The 19,020-nt window shown below is 46.1% G+C and overlaps 1 protein-coding gene across 3 annotated transcripts; it reads left to right on the forward strand.

Annotated features, from left to right (window-relative positions):
• The first annotated feature begins 214 nt into the window (after positions 1-214).
• On the forward strand, positions 215-16,304 carry LOC114689326 (paired immunoglobulin-like type 2 receptor alpha). Of its 3 annotated transcripts, XM_037198346.1 has the most exons (7): positions 466-1,265; positions 1,581-1,967; positions 9,971-10,186; positions 13,000-13,030; positions 15,350-15,387; positions 15,602-15,633; positions 16,175-16,304. In XM_037198346.1, the coding sequence occupies exons 1-7, from the start codon at positions 1,178-1,180 to the stop codon at positions 16,298-16,300; spliced, it is 918 nt and encodes a 305-aa protein (XP_037054241.1). In that variant the 5' UTR covers positions 466-1,177; the 3' UTR covers positions 16,301-16,304. The 3 variants fall into 3 exon arrangements, with proteins under 3 accessions (XP_037054243.1, XP_037054242.1, XP_037054241.1); XM_037198348.1 differs by lacking the exon at positions 9,971-10,186 and having other exon boundaries at positions 215-1,265; positions 1,581-1,982; XM_037198347.1 differs by lacking the exon at positions 15,350-15,387 and having other exon boundaries at positions 254-1,265; positions 16,175-16,257.
• Positions 16,305-19,020: the final 2,716 nt, after the last annotated feature.

The raw sequence follows: 19,020 nt of genomic DNA on the forward strand, positions 1-19,020 counted from the left end.
CTACAGAACCAGCCCTAAGGTCACCACAACCTCTGCCCCCACCCCTCACCCCTCCACCCTAGTCACAGTTCAGGTGTGTCATCTCTCAGAGATGTCCCAGGCAACATGTCATCAGTGACACATTGCTGCTCTGAACTGTCTTTGCCCACTTCGTCCAAAGAAGGTTCTAGAACAGCCACAGCTAGAGGGAGTCACTCAAGTGCTTTGTGGGAACAGTGTCCTGGGAACCCAACAGTAGATCCGTGGCCTTTGAGGAAAGCTCAGAGGCTGCACGGAGCAGGCAGGCTGAAGTCTGTGTGGAGTGGAGGACTACAAGTACTTGATGAGATGAAGTCCAGTCAACCTGCCATGTGGCAGTCATGTGACATGTGCCAGGGATTCTCTGACCTTTGGCATCCTCTTCTAAGGTGTGTGAAAGTTGGCAGGATGTAGAAAGGCTCCTTCAGAAACTGGAGTAGTTTTGGAGTCACTGTCTATGGGAGGGAGACAATCACCCAGGAAGCCCAGGGTAGTTACAGACTCGGCAGCAGCGAGCAGGCCAGGGTGAGAGTGTCCACTGGGCCTTGGTTCTGCCGGGTGCTGTGAAGAATCCCTGAAGGACAAGAAGAGGACAAAGAGCAGATGGTGGTGGGGACACCAAGCTAGGGCTGGAGACGGAATGTGTTTCCTCATCACCTCCATCCTCGCTGTGTCTGAAGTGAGCAGAAACTGACCACTTCTGTGCCTGAAGTTATTAGACAGACAGACAACCAATATGGTGGGAGACACAATGAGAAACAGAGGAGGAGGAGAACTGGAGTGGAGGAAATGTGGAGGTGAGGAAACAGTGATTACAGACCACATGGGAAATGGACGAGACTGGATAAGACAGGAGGTCAAGATGGAAGAGAGCCCGGCCTGGTGAGGTCAGTTCCGTATCTTCCTGTAAAAAATGGGATCTGGGCTCAAGGGCATGGCCATCCTGTCAGTGACCACAGGGCAGATCTTCTGCAGCATGGGAAAGAAGGAGCCAGAATGATGAAGGAAGTTTCTAGTCACAAGGAGGTGGAGATGGGGAGGTCCTGCCCCACTCTGTCCTCCACATGAGAAGGCCCAAGGGTTGTGTTCCACTTTAACCTGATTCTCTCCTGTCTCCTGAGCACCCCAAGGTCCCTGCACAGGGCTCCTCTCGGTCCTGATGGCTCTGCTGGTCTCACTTCTGGGAGGGAATCAGGCCATGGCTTGGATCCTGCTTCTGATGATGTCAGCTGCATGTCTGCAAGCTGGTGAGTGGTGGGGACCTTGTTAGCAGGGACTCTACCCTAACCACAGGAGGGGCCAGTGGGGCTGGGAAGAGCAGGCTGTCATGTGGACAGGGGTCTGCTGGAGGAGCCAGCCAGTGCTCTGTGCCCCAAGAGAGAGCTCATCCTCAGAGTGGGTCCAGTCCAACCCTTCCTTGTCTGTCCTGTCCATATGGGACAGTGGGACATAAGGACAGTCCTGCCCTGTGTCCCACACCTACCTGTGGATGAGGCTCAGGAAGCTCTGGGTTGTCCTTCACATCCACTGCAGAGTCTTCAGATTCTCCTCCTCTTTCCCAGGTAACTCAGCAGGATTCAACAGAGAAAATGTCTTTTGGGTCAACCAACCAGCACGCCTTTCTGGTGTTCATGGTGGCTCCATCAAGATCCCCTTCTCCTTCTACTTCCCCTGGGAGTTGGCAAATGTTCAGCAGATGAGGATTCTCTGGAGATGGAAGCATTTCCATGGGGAAATTATCTACAACTCTTCCTCGGGTATCATACATGAGCATTTCAAGAACCGTCTCTTCCTGAACTGGACACAGCCTCAGACATCCGGAGTCCTCAGAATTCTGAACTTGAAGAAGAAGGACCAGACAGTGTTCTTCTGCCGAGTTAGTCTGTACATGAGTGAAGGCATGAAGATGTGGCAGTCAATTGTTAGGACCCACCTCACCATCACTCCTGGTGAGCACATCCCAGGTCAGACGCTGGTGACGCTGACTTCCTTGTACCATAGATGTCATTAGAGACCTTACAGTTCTGATCCTTCCCACAGACTCCTCTCATGTGTTCTGTCCCCTCCCCAGAGCTCTGACAACTCCACCTTTCCTCTTCCCCACAACCATCCACAAGCCTTAGCTGCTCTCTCTGAGCTGCCCCTCATTGCCCTCAGATCCACCCCACCCCCAGTCAGCTCTTCCCAGATGGCCCAGTCTCCTGCTCCTTTCTCCAAACTGACTACCGCCCTGCCCACCCCACCCTCATTGACACAAATCCACGTGGATCTGGCCTCTCCAGACGGAGCAGCCTTCACCTGGTCCTGTGTCAGGGTCTCCATTAGATCTAGACTTTACACCATATCTCGTGCCTTCCACAGTAGGTGCCTTCTGGTCCCGGGTACCCCTCCTCCTCTGGGTCCCCCCACTTCACCAGTCTCTGGACACATCCCTCACCTCTCCCTGCCCCAGTTTCTTTTCTACTTCTTCATTTCCCTCTTTCCTTCCTTCGTCCCCATCCCTCATCTTCCCACACAGACCCTCATGTTCTCACCATGATCAGGTTCTCTGGTCACTTCTCCTCCTCCATGGCAGCTGTAACTGCAGCTTCCACACAGAGTGCACACAGGCCCAGCCTAGTCACTGTGTGGACATTACCCCAGCCACCTGTCACCACTGCTGGGCACTCTCATGGTCATTGTACAGAGAGAGACAGGGAGACCAGCAGAATTCCACCCCTGCCCAAGGTCATGCTGGTGAGGAACAGGCCCTGAAATGGACCCTTTACCTCCAAACATTTCTCAACCAATACACACATGGCCTCTGCCTGAGTTCACACTATTGCTTACGTCCCTTCTATCTTGATTTTGTGGAGTACGTATATATGGTGTAAGCATGCATGCTTGTGTGTGTGTGTGTGTGTGTGTGTGTGTGTGTGTGTACTTATACCCCATTTTTGTTCTTGGGGAAGCCCAGGGTGGACATCAGATATCCTCCTCTAGTAAGACCCATCTCATTCCTTGAGGCAGGGTCTCTCACTGAACCTGGAGCTCACTGTTTGGGGCCAGGCTGATGGGCTGTGAAGCCCCATTGATCCTCTTGTCTCCATCTCCACGGTGTTGTGGTTACAGGTGCTCACGTGGTCTGTCTTACAAATAAGGTGAATGACATCTGAGGAAGGAATGCCCAAGGTTAACTTCTCTCTCTCTCTCTCTCTCTCTCTCTCTCTCTCTCTCTCTCTCTCTCTCTCTCTCACACACACACACACACACACACACACACACACACAATTCATGCACCATTGTGTGTGCAAAAATTTAATAAAAAATATATTTTTAGGGCTGGAGTGATGGCTCAGAGGTTAAGAGCACTGACTGCTCTTCCAGAGGTCCTGAGTTCAATTCCCAGCACCACATGGTGGCTCACAACCATCTGTAATGAGATCTGATGCCCTCTTCTGGCCTGTAGTCATACATGCTGTATACATGATAAATAAATAAATAAATAAATAAATAAATAAATAAATAAATAAATAAATAAATCTTTAAAAATATATATTATTTAGAAAATAAAATATTAAATTAATAGTTAAATACTAATCATCATTAATTTCATTGCCAATTCTCAGCAGTACCAGTGATAAGTGGGCTTGTCCCTTCCAGCTTAGACCCACCAGCCTCCCCCTGACAAAACACATAACCATCTTAATCCCTGAGCTGGTTCAGGATAAACTCCACAGCCAGAGCTGACAGACACCTTACATCTGCATTTCCTGTGTCTCCTACATGTTTCCCTAAATGGCTCCTGTTCTTCCAGCCTCCTCCCTCTTCCTCCTTTCCCAATGTCTCCAGCCTTTGAGATAATCTATTAGGAACTTGTAGAACAATCAATTTAAGGCAGCCATGCCTTTCTCTGCGTCAGGCAAACACACCGTGTTTTTCTTCTTGTCCCCAGAGCCACATGCACACTAGACAAGGGCTCTGTCATTGACTTACACCTCACCTCCACTGTGAGTTCTTCATCAGTATTTTTTGTCATTAATTTTAAAAATTAATTCATTAACTGAATATTCCTGCCCATTTTTTTATGAAGGTTCACCAAAGTCATTTAATCTGTCAGTTTCTCATTCATTTTTATGTCTTAATAATATTCTATTGTATGAATAAGCCACATTTTATTTCTCTCCAGTATTTGATAGCTATTTGAGTTGTTTTAACTTTTTTACTATTAGCAACACACTGCTGTAAACCTTCATGTACATGTTTCATAGGTGCACATTTTCAGTAGTTTGAGGTTATATTCCTAAGGGTAGAATTGTTGAGTAACAGAGTAACAATGTTTTGCATTTTGACCAACCACGAAACTGTTTTGCCAAAGTGGCACACCATTTTACAATCTCACCAAATCCTTGTTTTTAAGGCTCTGATTTTTATACAAAAGCATTCAATCATTCTGTCAGACCAAACCAGGAAAAGTAAGCTATAGTTCAGAGCTGTTCTATTCCATTTACTATGCAAAGCCAATCTTGGCGTTTGCAACTCTCAGCCCTTTTGAGTATTCTTGCAGTGTTCACCTTTTCGTCCACCACTTTTTTTTCTTCTTTTTTTCTGGTTTATTTCTATCTATTACAAATGTATAAAAAATCCTCCATCAACGCTGTTGATAGCAGCAGAACCTTGAGAAATATACCTTTGGTTTGCCTCAGAAAAGGAACACATATTGCACCGTAAAGTTTATAAAATTGGCGCAAAACATTGTGATAATGTTACAATACCAGTTTTAAGAGTTCAGTGACTAATGGGGAGCCGATGGGATACATGCAGAACTGTGAAAGCGATCTCACTTAGCCAGCTGTACACGTAGACTGTAAATCTACATTCAGATCATTTCTGAACTAAGACTATCATCTCAGTTTATCTGTTGAGGTCAACCAGGAAACCCTAGAATATACCTTGATTTTTGCAAAAAAAAAACAAATTAGGGGGAGGGGTTTCTTCAGCATTTCAGTCCACGAGTAATAGTATCCTAACAGGCAAAGTGTTCTCTCACTGTCAACATAGAATGAACTGCTGCTGGAGGTCAACTTGGGCTTTAATTTGCATTAGCACTTACATGCATAGTAGTCCAAGTTGTTGACCTCATGACTTTTAAAAGTAACTCTAAAAAAGTAAAATGGCCCTTCTTGGAAGACTAAAGAAAGACATCCAGCCACAGTTGTAAAAAGTCTCATCAAAACAATATACCCTTTTATGAATTACACCTCAATTAAAAAATAAATAAATAAATAAAAAGTAGCCCCAAATAAGAAGCAGCTCTGAAAAAGAAAATATAACTTAAGATATTTGAAAAAAACAAGGTGAATACAGGTTCAAAAGTAATTAAGATACATTTTCTTAAGGCTATCTAGAATTAGGCTTTAAAGAATTCTACCATTTCAAGTTTACCACTAGTTACTAGATACCTATTTACAAACAAGATGTTCACCTTTTTTGTTCCTTTATCAAGAGAAAAATCTACCTTCAGACTATGAGGGTGGTGATGGGGAGGGACTAGAAAACAAGATTCAAACAATCCCATGCAAATATCACATTTTTCAAATGGAAGAACGCCAAACTGCACTAGAAGTTCCAATCACTAAGACACTATCCATTGAAATGATTTAAGTACAACTACATGGCACCAAGGTTTAGGCCTAGTATAGGCCTGACAACCAAGTCCTTGTTTTCTGGAAGAAAGGCCTCAAAAGTCCCACTCAATTCCACATAACAATACTTCAAAGATCAATTAGGTTTTCATTTCCTTAATATTTTTGTTTTTGACTTCTAATATTAAAGACTAGATTAAAACTTAGCTCATTTCCCAGAAGGCATTGCTTCCCTTTGCTCTATGAAAGAGTCCACCAAGACCTCTTCCTCAAAACCATCTGGCCCCCAGCCTCCAGCCTGTGCTTATGATGCATCTTTCTCAACATCCTGAAAAGGTAATGTAGGTAAAATATGCTCATAAACATTAAAACTAGTTGTTAGAAAGACGTAACTAGCTTTATAATTTAAGTTTTAAAGCATAAATACTTGCAGCTTAATCTGCACTGACAAAATTGTCGAAGCCTAGAATTCAACATTTACAAATTCTCATTCACACACACAAAACACACTATTACCACACAACTTGTGTCTTGAAAGAATCTTCTGCTTTTTAAATCTTTGGTCTCCCAGTCAATCCCAAGTTCAACCAACTTTTCTGAGTTCTGGTAGTTACCTAAACCACTGAGGCATTGCCACAAGACTTCTTCTCTTTTGAAACATCCTTTTTCTCTAGATATCAGGATAGCTACACCAGCTTGTTTCTTCTGTGGTGTATGTTGGTGTGGGATTATCTATTGCTTGATTTTTCATGGATGTGTTTAGCTTCTTTGGGTTGAATTTTCCCTTATAGTGCTTTCTGTAGGGCTGGGTTTGTAGACAGGTATTGATTAAATCTGGTTTTATCCTGGAATATTTTGTTTACTCCGCCTATGGTGATTAAGAGTTTTGCTGGGTATAGTAGTCTGGGCTGGCATCCGTAGTCTCTTAGTGTCTGCATGAGTTTGTCCATGATCTTCTAGCTTTCATAGTCTCTATTGAGTAGTCTGGTGTTATTCTGATGGGTTTACCTTTATATGTTACTTGATCTTTTTCCTTTGCGGCTCTTAATATTTTTTCTTTGTTCTGTGTGTTTAGTGTTTTGATTATTATGTGGCGAGGGGACTTTTTTTTTGGATCCAGCCTATTCGGTGTTCTGTAAGCTTCTTGTATCTTCATAGGTATTTCTTTCTTTAGGTTAGGAAAGTTTTCTTCTATGATTTTGTTGAATATATTTTCTGTGCCTTTGAGTTGGTATTCTTCTCCTTCTTCTATCCCTACTATTCTTAGGTTTGGTCTTTTCATGGTGTCCCAAATTTCCTGGACGTTTTGTGTTACGACTTTTTTGTCTTTAGTGTTTTCTTTGACTGACGAATCTATTTTCTCTATCGTGTCTTCAGTGTCAGAGATTCTCTGTTCCATCTCTTGCAATTGGTTGGTTATGCTTGTTTCTGTAGTTCCTGTTCGTTTAGTCAGGATTTCTATTTCCAGCATTCCCTCAGCATGTGTTTTCTTTATTGTCTCAAATTCATTTTTCAGATCTTGGAATGTTTCTTTCATCTGTTTAATTGCTTTTTCTTGGCTTGATTTGATTTCTTCCCATTTTTTGTTCGTTTTTTCTTCCATTTCTTTAAGGGAGTTTTTTATTTCCTCTTTAATGGAGTTTTTCATTTCCTCTTTAAGGGAAGTTTTTATTTCCTCTTTAAGAGAGTTTTTCATTTCCTCTTTAAGGAAAGTTTTTATTTCCTCATTGAGGGAATGTTTTATTTCTTCTTTAAGGGCCTCTATCATCTTCTTAAAGTCATTTTTAGGGTTGATCTCTTCTGTTTCTTCTGTCATGGTATGTTGAGGTCTTGCAGGTGTAGAATCACTAGGTTCTGATGTTGCCATATAGGTCTTTATGTTGTTGCCTGTATTTTTGCACTGGCGTCTACTCATCTTTTCCTCTGTGCGGTGCAGGTGGTGTCTGTGTCTGAGAATGCCTCTCTTGTTCTAATTTTTAGTCTTGGTTTAGTAGGGTTCTTGGTTAAATTGGTGCTATTGGGCTGTTTCTTCAGGGACATCTGATTTCAGTCGGTGAATTATATACTTATGATTCTGGTGATCTGGTTTGGTGACTGGGTAGCGCCTTCTTCTGTGTTCCCAGGTCACATTTTGTTCATTTGTCAACTCCTCAGCTGATCTTGTTTCTTCAGACTTCAAACTGTAGGCATCTGAATCCTCTCCCAGATGGGTTTCAGCTGAGCAGGGTAGTCTCACCAACACCTCCAAGTTGTTGGGTTTCACAGGATCAGCAGTTGGGCCCTGGGTTGTCCCCAGACGGAGTGCCCAGACTCGCCGTGGTTCCGACCCACGGAGATAGCCTCTTCCCCAGGTGTTGGGGCTAGGGGCATCCCCGTTCCAATCTGCATCCGCCCCTCTCCGTTCCCGGGCCTGTCCACCCCTGTGGCCCGCCGCCACAGGCCCACCTGCGTCCACTTGTCTCTGCCCCTGGGCCTGTATGTCCCTGTCAGCTGCCGCTGGTTCTGCCTGCCTCTGCAGGCGGCCAACGGGCCTGTATGTCTCTGCCGGCTGCCACCGCGGGCCTACCCACCTCTGCTTGTCACTGCTGCCGGGCCCATCCACCTCTGCGAACTGCCACGGGGCCTGTATGTCTCTGCCGGTTGCCGCTGGGCCTGTATGTCCCTGTCGGCCGCTGCCACCGGGCCCTTCCACCTCTGCGAGTCGCCGACCTGCATCCGCCTGTCTACACCGCGTGGCCTGTCTACTTCTGTGGACCACCACTGGGCCTGAATGCCTCTGGCCACCACCGGGCCCATCCACCTCCATCTGCTTATCTCCACCGCAGGGCCTGTCCACCTCTGTGGGCCGCCGCTGGGCCTGAATGTCTCCGCCAGCTGCCGCCGGGCCTAAATGTCCCTGTCAGCTACTGCTGCCGGACCTGTCTACTTCTGCGGGCCACTGCCACAGGCCTACCTGCGTCTGCTTGTCTCCGCCATCTTGAATCCCCTTTAGCTTCTTCCCATTGTTTTTAAAATATTAAAATTAACATTAAGAAGATATTTTATTTCCATTTCTTTAAGACAGAGTCTCATGTGTCCACGCTGGTCTCAAATTTACTATATAACTAAAGATGGCCTTGTACTCTTTCCCAAGAGCTGGGACCAAAAGGGCGTTTCACCACTCCTGTGTCCCCTGCTTGAGATGGACTCAGGGCCTCGTGCACCCTAGGCAAGCACTCCACCACTGAGCTGCATCCACAGACCTCAAAAGAAATGTTTTATCCAAGCAAAATATCCTCATTTAGGGAAAAGATATCACCCCTGGAGAAATATGTGCAACATGTATTTTAAAAAACCCTGTGGTTGACTTATTAATTCTCTTTCCATAATTTCAATTTTGTAGCCAAATTCAAGAGTACTCTCCTTTGCATGTTTTCTCTTTCATGTCTAAGCAAAAAGACCCCTAGTGATCTCTCTCTCTCTCTCTCTCTCTCTCTCTCTCTCTCTCTCTCTCTCTCTCTCTCTTCCTATCTTTCCTTTGATGGGTCTTTCTCTGGGCTGAACGTGATTGGGAAGTGTAAGTGTAAGTTCACAAAGTGGGCTAGGACAGCTGTCAGTGAGCCACAGGGATCTGCCTATTTTCCCTTGAAGTGCTGGGATTACAAGTGCATGGCAACACACACAGGTCCCTGGGGATGCTGGGAAGAGGAAGGGTTGAGTCAGGAGTCCTCAGGCAGATGCAGAGGACTCAAGATGAGACTGCGCTACTGAGAAAAGGTACCAAGTTAAACATGGATTAGAATTATGGGTTAATTTAAGTGTTAGAGCCAGTTAGTAATAAGCCTGAGCTACCAGTGGAACATTTACATATAATTATATTAATATATAATATAATACAACACAATATAATATATATTAATTATTTAAGTCTCTGGGTGGAAATTTGAGAAGCAGCTGCCAGGTATTTGGGAGCTGCTGAAGGGACAGAAACTTACAATTACACCAACGTCCCACGCTGCTCCTCCACAGAAAGTGCCCGACCCCTGTGACTAGCATCATGGCTGCAGGGTACAGTCACTGCTATTGGGGAAATGGAGTTGGCACTGCAGGAGACGGATTGCAGCATCCTGGACAGAAATCATCCCACAGCAGGGTCCCTATGCGGATTCAACAGAGGACTTGAAACTAGAACAGAGCCCATGACTTGGGATGCAGGGCCAGCAGGTGTCCTAGTTCCAGTTTCTATTGCTGTGAAAAACACCATGACCAAAGAACTTAGGGAGGAAAAGGTTTATTTGGCTTACACTTCCCAATCACGTTCAATGCTGACCTCCTTTGTCTCCTCCCAGCCCCCAGGACCGCCTCTCCAAGCCCCACCTCTGCAACATCTGCACTCACCAGAACTGCACTCACCAGAACTGCACTCACAGCCACAGAAGGGAAGAAGAGCGGGAAGAGTCAGACTCTGGGTCTGGGAACCACAGTTGGGTTGGCAGTGGCTGCTGCTGTACTCCTGGCTGGGGTTTTGGGGTTGACAGTGTTCCTCAGGTGGAGGAGAAGGAAAGGTAAGTGGTCCAAGACTGCACCCCATCACACGTCCTTCGTGTTTCAACAGAGTCCTCGAAGGAGATTGTGACAGGACAGATGCGAGGGCCCAGGGATGACTGAGTCAGGAAAGTGCTTGAGTCCTTGATATTGTCCTCTAACCCTGGACCTGGATGGAAGCAGGTCAACTGGAGAGAACAGAGTCTGGACAGCAGTGTCTCTGTGAGAGGTGAAGGGCGGTGCTGTGGCCTGAGCAGCAGCTGGATTCTGACATCACAGTCTTAGGGTGCAGAGCACAGACTGGAGGGGACCAGGCTGTGTCACTTTCCCACAGTGGAGCTGCACATGGGGATGAATGGCCAGAACCAGGAAAATGTCGAGGCAAAAGCTTTCAGACTTGGTGATTAGCCTGGTGTGGTAGTGTATGTCTGTAACTCCAGTGTGTGGAAAGGGCAGGCAGGAGGATCAGTAGTTCAAAGTCATCCTTGGGTGTGGAAGACCTCAAACAAACACTCAGTGATTAGATGGATGACATGGGGACCAGGGAACAGGAACAAGTCTAAGTGTGTTGAGAAACACTCTGGTGAAACAACCAAGCCATATAGGGCCTGAAAGAGGAAGTCTGTTTGAGAGTGTGTAATGGCGGTTACTTTTCCACTGCAGTGATAAAACATGATCAAAAGTAACTTGTGGGAGGAAGAATTGGATTTGGCTTGTGGTCCAGAAGGAAGGTTAATAGTGGAGGGGCAGCTGAAGCAGGACACTGAGAAGTCACATCTGTAACAATGCAGAGAACCAGGGAGAAAGCTGAAAGTGGGGTGAGGGGCAATGCATTCTCAAAACACACCTCCAGTGACACATAACTCTTCCAGAAGGCTGCACCTCCTAAATGGTCCACAACCTCCCAAATATGACAAAGATTTCAAATAGATGAGCCTGTTATGAAGACTTTTTATTCAAATCTAACCCTAACCTAACCCCAACAATTAAACAATGAAAACAATTTAATTGTTCGGGTTAGTTAGGAGTGGGCTAACCAGCTGAGTTGGGGATCTACTAGACGTGCCTGTGTGGATCTCACAGAGCTGTCAAAAAACAAACAAATAAAGTGTATTTATAAGTCAAAAAGAAAACAGAGAAAGATGGTTCAGGAGTTAAGAGCACTTGCTGCTCTGGCAGAGGACCCCAGTTCAGTTCCCAGCACCCATATGGAGCAGCTCTGAGTGCCCCAACCCCTGCCATGGGAACATGAGGGCATACACAATCATGCACACATATATACACATATATACACACACAAATGAAAATAAATCTCTAAAACTAAAATTATAATCTAAAAACACTTAGGGAAGGCCAGGCGGCAGTGGCACACATCTTTAATCTGAGTACTCAGGAGGCAGAGTCAGGAGGATCTCTGTGAGTTTGAGGCCAGCCAGGTCTACAGAGAAAACTCCAGGACATGAAAAAAAAAAAAAAAAAACTACAGTGGCTGACATTGTTGAAAGAAAGAGGAAGCGGGTGAGTAGGAATCAGCTCATTCTTAAAATAGAAAAATTAGTTCAGATGTCTGTATTAGGAGGCTGGAGAGACGGATCATTTGTTAAGAGCACTGGCTGCTCTTGCAGAGGATCAGAGTTTGATTCCAGCACCCAGACAATGGCTCACAATAACCTGTAACTGCTGTTCCAGGGGATCTGGTGCCCTCTTCTGACTGCCACAGGGACCAGACACATGTGTGGCAAACAGAAATACCAGCAGGCAAACAGTCATACAATAAAAATGAATTAAGGATTTTTTTAAAAAGATGTCTGTACTACAAAAATAATCAGTAAATTCAATATAATTCTTATCTAAAGTACAATGGGAGTTTTGAAAAATAATTCATCTTCTAACATTCACATACATTCTCAAAAACAAAATGAGATAAAATAACAACAAAAATGGCCAGTAATGGAGCACTCCCGCTGTCTGATCCCAGAGTTTATCAAAGTTACAACAGGAGGCTGGAGGGATGGCTCCGCAGTTAAGAGCACTGGCTGCTCTGGCAGAGAACCTGAGTGCTGCTCCAGCACCCACATCAGGAGTTTACAACCGCCTGTAACTCTGGCTCCAGGCAAATTATCCGAAGCCCTCTCCTGAATCCCACAGGCCTCTGCTCTCATGGCATCCATACCAAAAGAGGTGGAGATAATTTTAAAATTCTTAAAGCAAAACAAAACAAAACAACATCAACTAAAACTTTTAGAGCTACAGTAGCTAAATAAATAAATAATGAAAGTTTTGTGCTTTTTTTTTTATAGCTACAGTAGCCCTCAGAGGTTAAAAGGAGTCAGTATGGAAGCCTGGGAGCCACATGGTGGAGGAAATCAACTCCTGCAAGTTTCCCTCTGACCTCCATACAAACTGCGGCACACCCCCATCACATAATAAATAAGTGACAATTTTAAAAAGCTTAATAATTAAAAGAGAATAGTATGCACCAAGACAAATAGACCAGTAGAGGGAAATATAATCCAGAAAGAGACGGTCTCTAAGGCACAAAAAGGAAGGCTGGTGAATGCAGAGTAGATGAGGCAGGTGTGGAGTGAGGGAACTCAAGGTTGGTGAAGGAAGCAGAGGAGACAGGGGTGGACATGGACCTAGCAGAGATCTGGGGAGGTTGCTGTGTAGGACACAGCCCAGCAGAGGGAGCTCAGGCTCCTCTCTGACTGCCTGGGGCAGGTTCTCTGCTCCCCTGTCCTCTGAAGGTGGTCTGGTCTGCACACAGAGGACAGCTGAGAGGGATGGTGGAGGATCAGCACTGATGTCACACTGACACTGTTTCTTCCCACAGGACAGAGGACTAAAGCCGAAACCCCAGCCAGGTGAGCGCCATCTGGGTCCTCTGCAAGAGAAGCCAGCGCTCTTAACCACTGAGCCATCTCTCCAGCCCCTTCAAATAACATAAAAAAGGAAAACCACACACAGGGCTCTTCACATCTCCCTAACCACTGACTCATCCTGTCTGCTCCCTCCTTTTCGCCTATGACATCTCCCTCCTCAGGGCCACCAGATTCACACACTGACAAGGAGCGCAGGGTCTCAGGAGTCTCCTTCCCACAACAACACCCCCTTTAGGCCTCAGTCTTCCTCCCTCTCTTCTTCCATTTCGTGGGCTGCCCTCTCTGTCTCTGTTTCCTCTCAGCCTTGAACATCCGCCTGGATTCAACAGCTCTCCCATCCTTCCCTTTCTTCTCTCTGTCTTTCTCTATGGTCAGTGAGCCCCGCTGCCCCAGAATCCTTTGTTCCAGATCTTCCACATCTCTTACCCTTTTCTCTTCACCTCCCAACCTCTCCACCCTTCTCTCCTGCCTCTTCTTTTCCTACTGTACATGGCCTGCTCTGACCCTTCCTTCTCCAACCCCTTTGTTCAGAGAAAGGTTCTCCTTTAGCCCAGGCTGGCCTCAAACCCACTATGAAGCCAAGATGAAATTGAATTTCTGATCTTTGCCTCCACCTCCCACCTGTTGGAAGGACAGGCATCGAACCACACCCATTTTATGAGGTGCTGGGATGGAACCCAGGGCCTTGTGCAGATAACTCAAGCATCCACTAGCCACACTGCATCCCAGCTTCCTCCATCTCTCCTCTCCCTGTGGCTTTCTTTGGCCAGATGCCCTTCCTCCAGTCCCATCTCAGGTCCTTTCTTCCTCTAACCCATCCTGAGCACCTACCAGGAGATCTGAAACTTTCTTGCCTTCTAGTTTTCCAGGTAGTGAGAGAGGATAGACTTGGTTCTTCCTATTTCTAGTCTCTGTTCCTGCCCAGGGCAAGCCGATTCCTAGAATGACTCCCTTCAGCTAGTGCTGAGAGACCTTGGCCAGGCCACCTTCCCAATGGTCTTTCATTCTCTTCCAGAGAAGATCTAATTCTGAGAGTCAAACACAGTCATGACATCATGAGTCACTGAGGATGGAAGAGACCATTCAGAGGGAAGCAGCTTCCTGTGTGTGTGTGTGTGTGTGTGTGTGTGTGTGTGTGTGTGTGTGTGTGTGTCTGTGTCTTTGTGTGTTCTCCAGTGTCATCCACTCTTTTAAATAATTATTTTATTACATTTTATCTGTTTGCGTGCATGTGTATCCATGTGTGTGGAAATGACTTGACATGGCCCACATGGGAGGACACAGGACAACCTCTTAGAGCTTTCTCTTTCCTTCCACTTGTGGATCCTTGGGTTGAAACTCAAGTTGTCAGTCTTGATGGTCTGGCCTTACCCACAAAGTCATTTCACCTTGGGTTTTGGATTTTTGTTATTATTGTTGTTATTATTGTTTGGGTTTGTTTGGTTTGGTTTGGTTCAGAAAAGGTCTCTCACTGGTCTGGAACTCATCAGTTGGCCCAGGTTGGTTGGCCAGTGAACATCAGGACTCCCCTGTCTCCACCTCCTGAGCACTGAGATTACAAGCATGCACCACCATGCCCAGTTCTGTGTGTATTGTTACTGTTCCTGTGTGTGCACATGTGCAGGTGCACATCCACATGTGTCCAGTGTGTAGAAGCCAGAGATCAATGGTGTGTCTCTCAGTTACTCTCCATTCTGTTTTGTATTCCTGCATGTTTGGTGTGTGTGTGTGTGTGTGTGTGTGTGTGTGTGTGTGTATGTATGCACCTGTATTGTATGTGGAGACCAGAGGTCTATGTAGTGCCTCCCCCCCCTTTCTCCCACCTTTATTCAATATTTATTTTGAGGCAGGTCTCTCACTAACCTGAGTTCATCAGCTGGGCCAGGCTGCCCAGACAATGAGCTCCAGGGATCCTCCTCTCTCCATCCCCACTCTCCAGGCACATCATGTCCAGCTTTTTTCACATGGGTCCTTGGGGATCTAAATCTGGGTCTTCATGTTTGTGAAGTGGGCACTTTGCCAGCTGAACCATCTCTCCAGCCCTCAATTTATCTTTTGAGACAGGGTCTGTCCCTGAATCTAGAGCTCTTCTGTTAGTCCGGGCCAGTGAACTCCAGGGATGTATCTACCTGTCTCTGCTTCTCCAGCATCCAGCATCCTGTGGGTCCTGGGTCTGCAATCAGGACTTCCTGTTTATGGGACACTTACTTTCCTAACTGAGACATCTCTGCAGCCCAACACCTGATGTCTTAACCCTTTCCTGTCCAGATTCTGATATGTTGTCCATTTGTTCCTGTGCAGGGACCTCATTGAAAACACTGAGAATGTTGAACCTGAAGGTAAATTCTGTCAGCTTCCTGTTTCCCAACCTCGCTGCTGTCTTCTCCCAAGACCCCACACTTACACGAGCACCCCTCTGTATTTCCCCCCTTCCCTCCTTCACCCTGTCCCTCCCATGTAACTGATGTCCTCACCTCACTGTTGGAACTCCCAGTCATCTGTCTCCCCTCCTGTCACAGATTTACCTCAGCACTCTACGTTCCTTTTCTCTAGGACAATATATGGACCTCAAAGTGAACACCAAGGTAAGCCACTCAGACTCAGGCCTGAGGGAAGTTAAAGGGATGCTGAAGAAGGAGGCAGAAGGGTGGAGGCTGCAGGAAGGGCAGGACACTCAGCTGCAGCTGCTGCAGGTGTGGACAGGACACTCAGGCTGCAGCTGCTGCAGGTATGGACAGGACACTCAGGCTGCAGCTGCTGCAGAAGTGGGCAGGACACTCAGGCTGCAGCTGCTGCAGGTGTGGGCAGGACACTCAGGCTACAGCTGCTGCAGAAGTGGGCAGGACACTCAGGCTGCAGCTGCTGCAGGTGTGGGCAGGACACTCAGGCTGCAGCTGGGACAGGTGTGGCAGGACACTCAGGCTGCAGATGCTGCAGGTGTGGGCAGGACACTCAGGCTGCAGCTTGGGCAGGTGTGGCAGGACACTCAGACTGCAGCTGGGGTAGGTGTGGGCAGGACACTCAGGCTGCAGCTGCTGCAGGGGTGGGCAGGACACTCAGGCTGCAGCTGCTGCTTTATGGTGGCCACAGCTGCACTGCTTGCCATCCAACCTATTGTCCCCACAGGATAACAACACCTTGTATGCTTCCATTGCCCTCTCAAGACCGGCCTCCCCAGGAACACCACCCTGCCAGCCTGTCCATGGGAACCCCCAGGAAGTGACTTTGTACTCAATCGTAAAGGCCAAATGAATGGGTTTGGGTGAAGATCTCAGAGTCGCCTGTGTTTCTAGTGGGAAGACTCCCAGCTTCCACAGATACCCACAGCCAGAGACAAAATCTCATGGGTCACTGATACCCATAGCCAGAGACAGAAATTCACAGGTCAGGGCGTTTGATTTCAGAGAAAATCAGAAATTCCCAGTTCTCTTTTTTAATTTCCTAGACCTTTCTCACAAAATAAAATAATCCACAGAATTTGCCTAAATGAATCTAATTAAGAGTCACATCCCCTCCTCTATCACTTTTTTCTGGTTGCCCAATTCAGGTAATGCCCCAAATGCTGGCAGCCAGTCTACATGATGTACACCCACATCTGGGAGGGTAATAACCTGTACACAGTGACTGATTCCCATGGACCACCACACTGGACATCAGCAACAAACTAGATAGATGGTGTGAGACAGGGAACTAAACACTAGATGGTTACAATGCTTTCGTAAGGCCATCTTGCTCCCAGGAATTCAGGGAGCCAGGACTCACAGACATGCTTTTCTAAAGATTCCCCCAGGCCTGGGTCCTGCTGCTTTCCCCAGCCTCCTATACCTTCCAGAGAAGGCAGTTTGCCATAGTGACATGAAAGGAAGCACAACCTAAGCAGTGGACCCAGAGACCTGCTTTATTACCCAGGATGCACAGCTCTGACCTGAAGCATGGAGCAGGTCACCAACCCCGACATTCAACATCTGCTCAGGATCACTGAGAGGCAGTCAGCAGTAGAAGGACCAGAGCACACTACTCCTCAAAGAGGCCCGCCAGGAACTCCTCTGAGCCATCCCTCTGCTGCGACTCCCCTCTCTCCTCTGCCTCTCAAATGTCTTCCATGAGTTGCTCCAAGTCCAGGTCACTGGAACCATGATCTGCAGGAGGGAATCTTGCTGCCTCCTGTGTCAGGGGCTCCTGAGGTCCAGTTCCATCCTTTTCCAATGAACAAGCCCTATGTGGAGTTGGTGGAGCAGGGCACTTTGATATGATTTTAATTTCCTTCTCCTCAGGTAAGTTGGTAGCTGTGGCCTTGCTTTCAGGAGCCTTAATTTTTTTTTTATTGCCTAAAGAGAACAAAGGACAACTTGAGAGTCCCTTTAAGTCAACCTATCCTGATGTTTTACAAGCCAGATTTCTGGATTCTTATGTTTAAATCATCTGAAAGGATTGTCTTCCTCAGAATTTGGAAAATGGACTTTCAGGTCACACTTGGACTCCAGCCTTTTTTTAGCTGTGTAGTCAACATGCGTCTTGAACAAATCTGAACTCTTCAGAGTCTTACGTAGTACTTTTGTATCTGAAATGTCAAGGAGTATAGCGGTAACGCCCGAATTACCGATACCTGTTCACCATGTCTGAGCGAAGGGCTGCGGATTAAAAATAGAGACAAGAGACAGTGAGTCATTCGCCACGTTGAATGCCGAATGCCAAATGGGTGGGGTCAAGAAATTATTTAGGCCAAGCCTCTAAATTAAACAATCAAAAGGATTGTGAATGAATCCAAGATGTTGAACTTTAAGAATGTGTGCACTTTGGAGCTTGCTTTACCTTATATTGACTATGGTTTTGCCTTGTTTTCTTCCTATTGAAGTAAAAGAGAGTACTTTATTTATTTTTTTTTTTTTTTTTTTCTTTTTCGAGACAGGGTTTCTCTGTGTAGCTTTGCGCCTTTCCTGGGACTCACTTGGTAGTCCAGGCTGGCCTCGAACTCACAGAGATCCGCCTGGCTCTGCCTCCCGAGTGCTGGGATTAAAGGCATGTGCCACCACCGCCCGGCTGAGAGTACTTTATTTTTGATACTGCAGGAAAATATTTGAGAGACTTTAACCTTTTTAAGAACACTTTTAAAAATATTTAAATTTATTAAAAAATATTTAAATTTATAAGGCTATGGGACTGATGTGATTAATGATAGGTATGAGCTTTACTTAGTCCCTTGCAAGTGTTTTCAGTATTGAGCTTAACACAAGTAACTAGAAACAATGTTTGTCTATTCAGATATACCTGGACAGCCCTCATACTTCAGAAATCTGCATAGTATGGCATTTAAAATCTTGATTAAAAAGCTTATTATATCAGACAGAGACTCCCAGATCCTAGCAGCGACTCAAGGTCTCCAAAGAAGATTATGGGGCACCACAATGTCTCCACTTGGATTATGGCAATGCTGACCACAGGGCAAGAAGCCCTGATGCAACACCTGCCTCCAGGACACAGCCCAGACTGTGGACAAGCAGCAGGACACTGGGAAATGAATTACACCCCTTTGGCCTAGACAAATAAGGTCAGCTTTCCCCTTGTCCTTCTGCCAAACAAAAACTCTCCCCTTATGGGACTTGGGGCTGAAGATTTATGCTGTTTTGATACTTCTGCCTCCACTGATTTGGAGACCTGGGGATGGCTAACTGGGAATGGAATGGTCCCTGTCATTTTTAATAGATTCAGAAGCTGCTTCATCTGCACTCAGGTATAATTTTATCCTTCTAAGATCTCTGATAGTATTGATGGCTAGGCTGGCTATCACTTTGTCAGCTTGGCAGCATCAGGCAACCAGATTCTCCCACAAGGCTATATCCAGCTTGTTAGCACATTTTTAAGAAAATGTTCTAAGATATGAGTGTTGAAATAAGTCATAAAGGTTTAAATATGGGTCTGAAAAAATGGTCTGAAGATATTAATGTCTCGGCAAGTTTTAAGGGTCTAAGAAT

Source organism: Peromyscus leucopus, chromosome 23 (genome assembly GCF_004664715.2).
Source record: "Peromyscus leucopus breed LL Stock chromosome 23, UCI_PerLeu_2.1, whole genome shotgun sequence".
Lineage (NCBI taxonomy): Eukaryota > Metazoa > Chordata > Mammalia > Rodentia > Cricetidae > Peromyscus > Peromyscus leucopus.

What these genes read in the sequence shown, in the direction of transcription:
- LOC114689326 (XM_037198346.1), top strand. Translation starts at nt 1,178, where the DNA reads ATGGCTCTGCTGGTCTCACTTCTGGGAGGGAATCAGGCCATGGCTTGG. An exon ending in AGCTGCATGTCTGCAAGCTG is followed by an intron (nt 1,266 to 1,580) that starts GTGAGTGGTGGG and finishes CCTCTTTCCCAG; the next exon opens with GTAACTCAGCAGGATTCAAC. An exon ending in TGAGAATGTTGAACCTGAAG is followed by an intron (nt 15,388 to 15,601) that starts GTAAATTCTGTC and finishes CCTTTTCTCTAG; the next exon opens with GACAATATATGGACCTCAAA.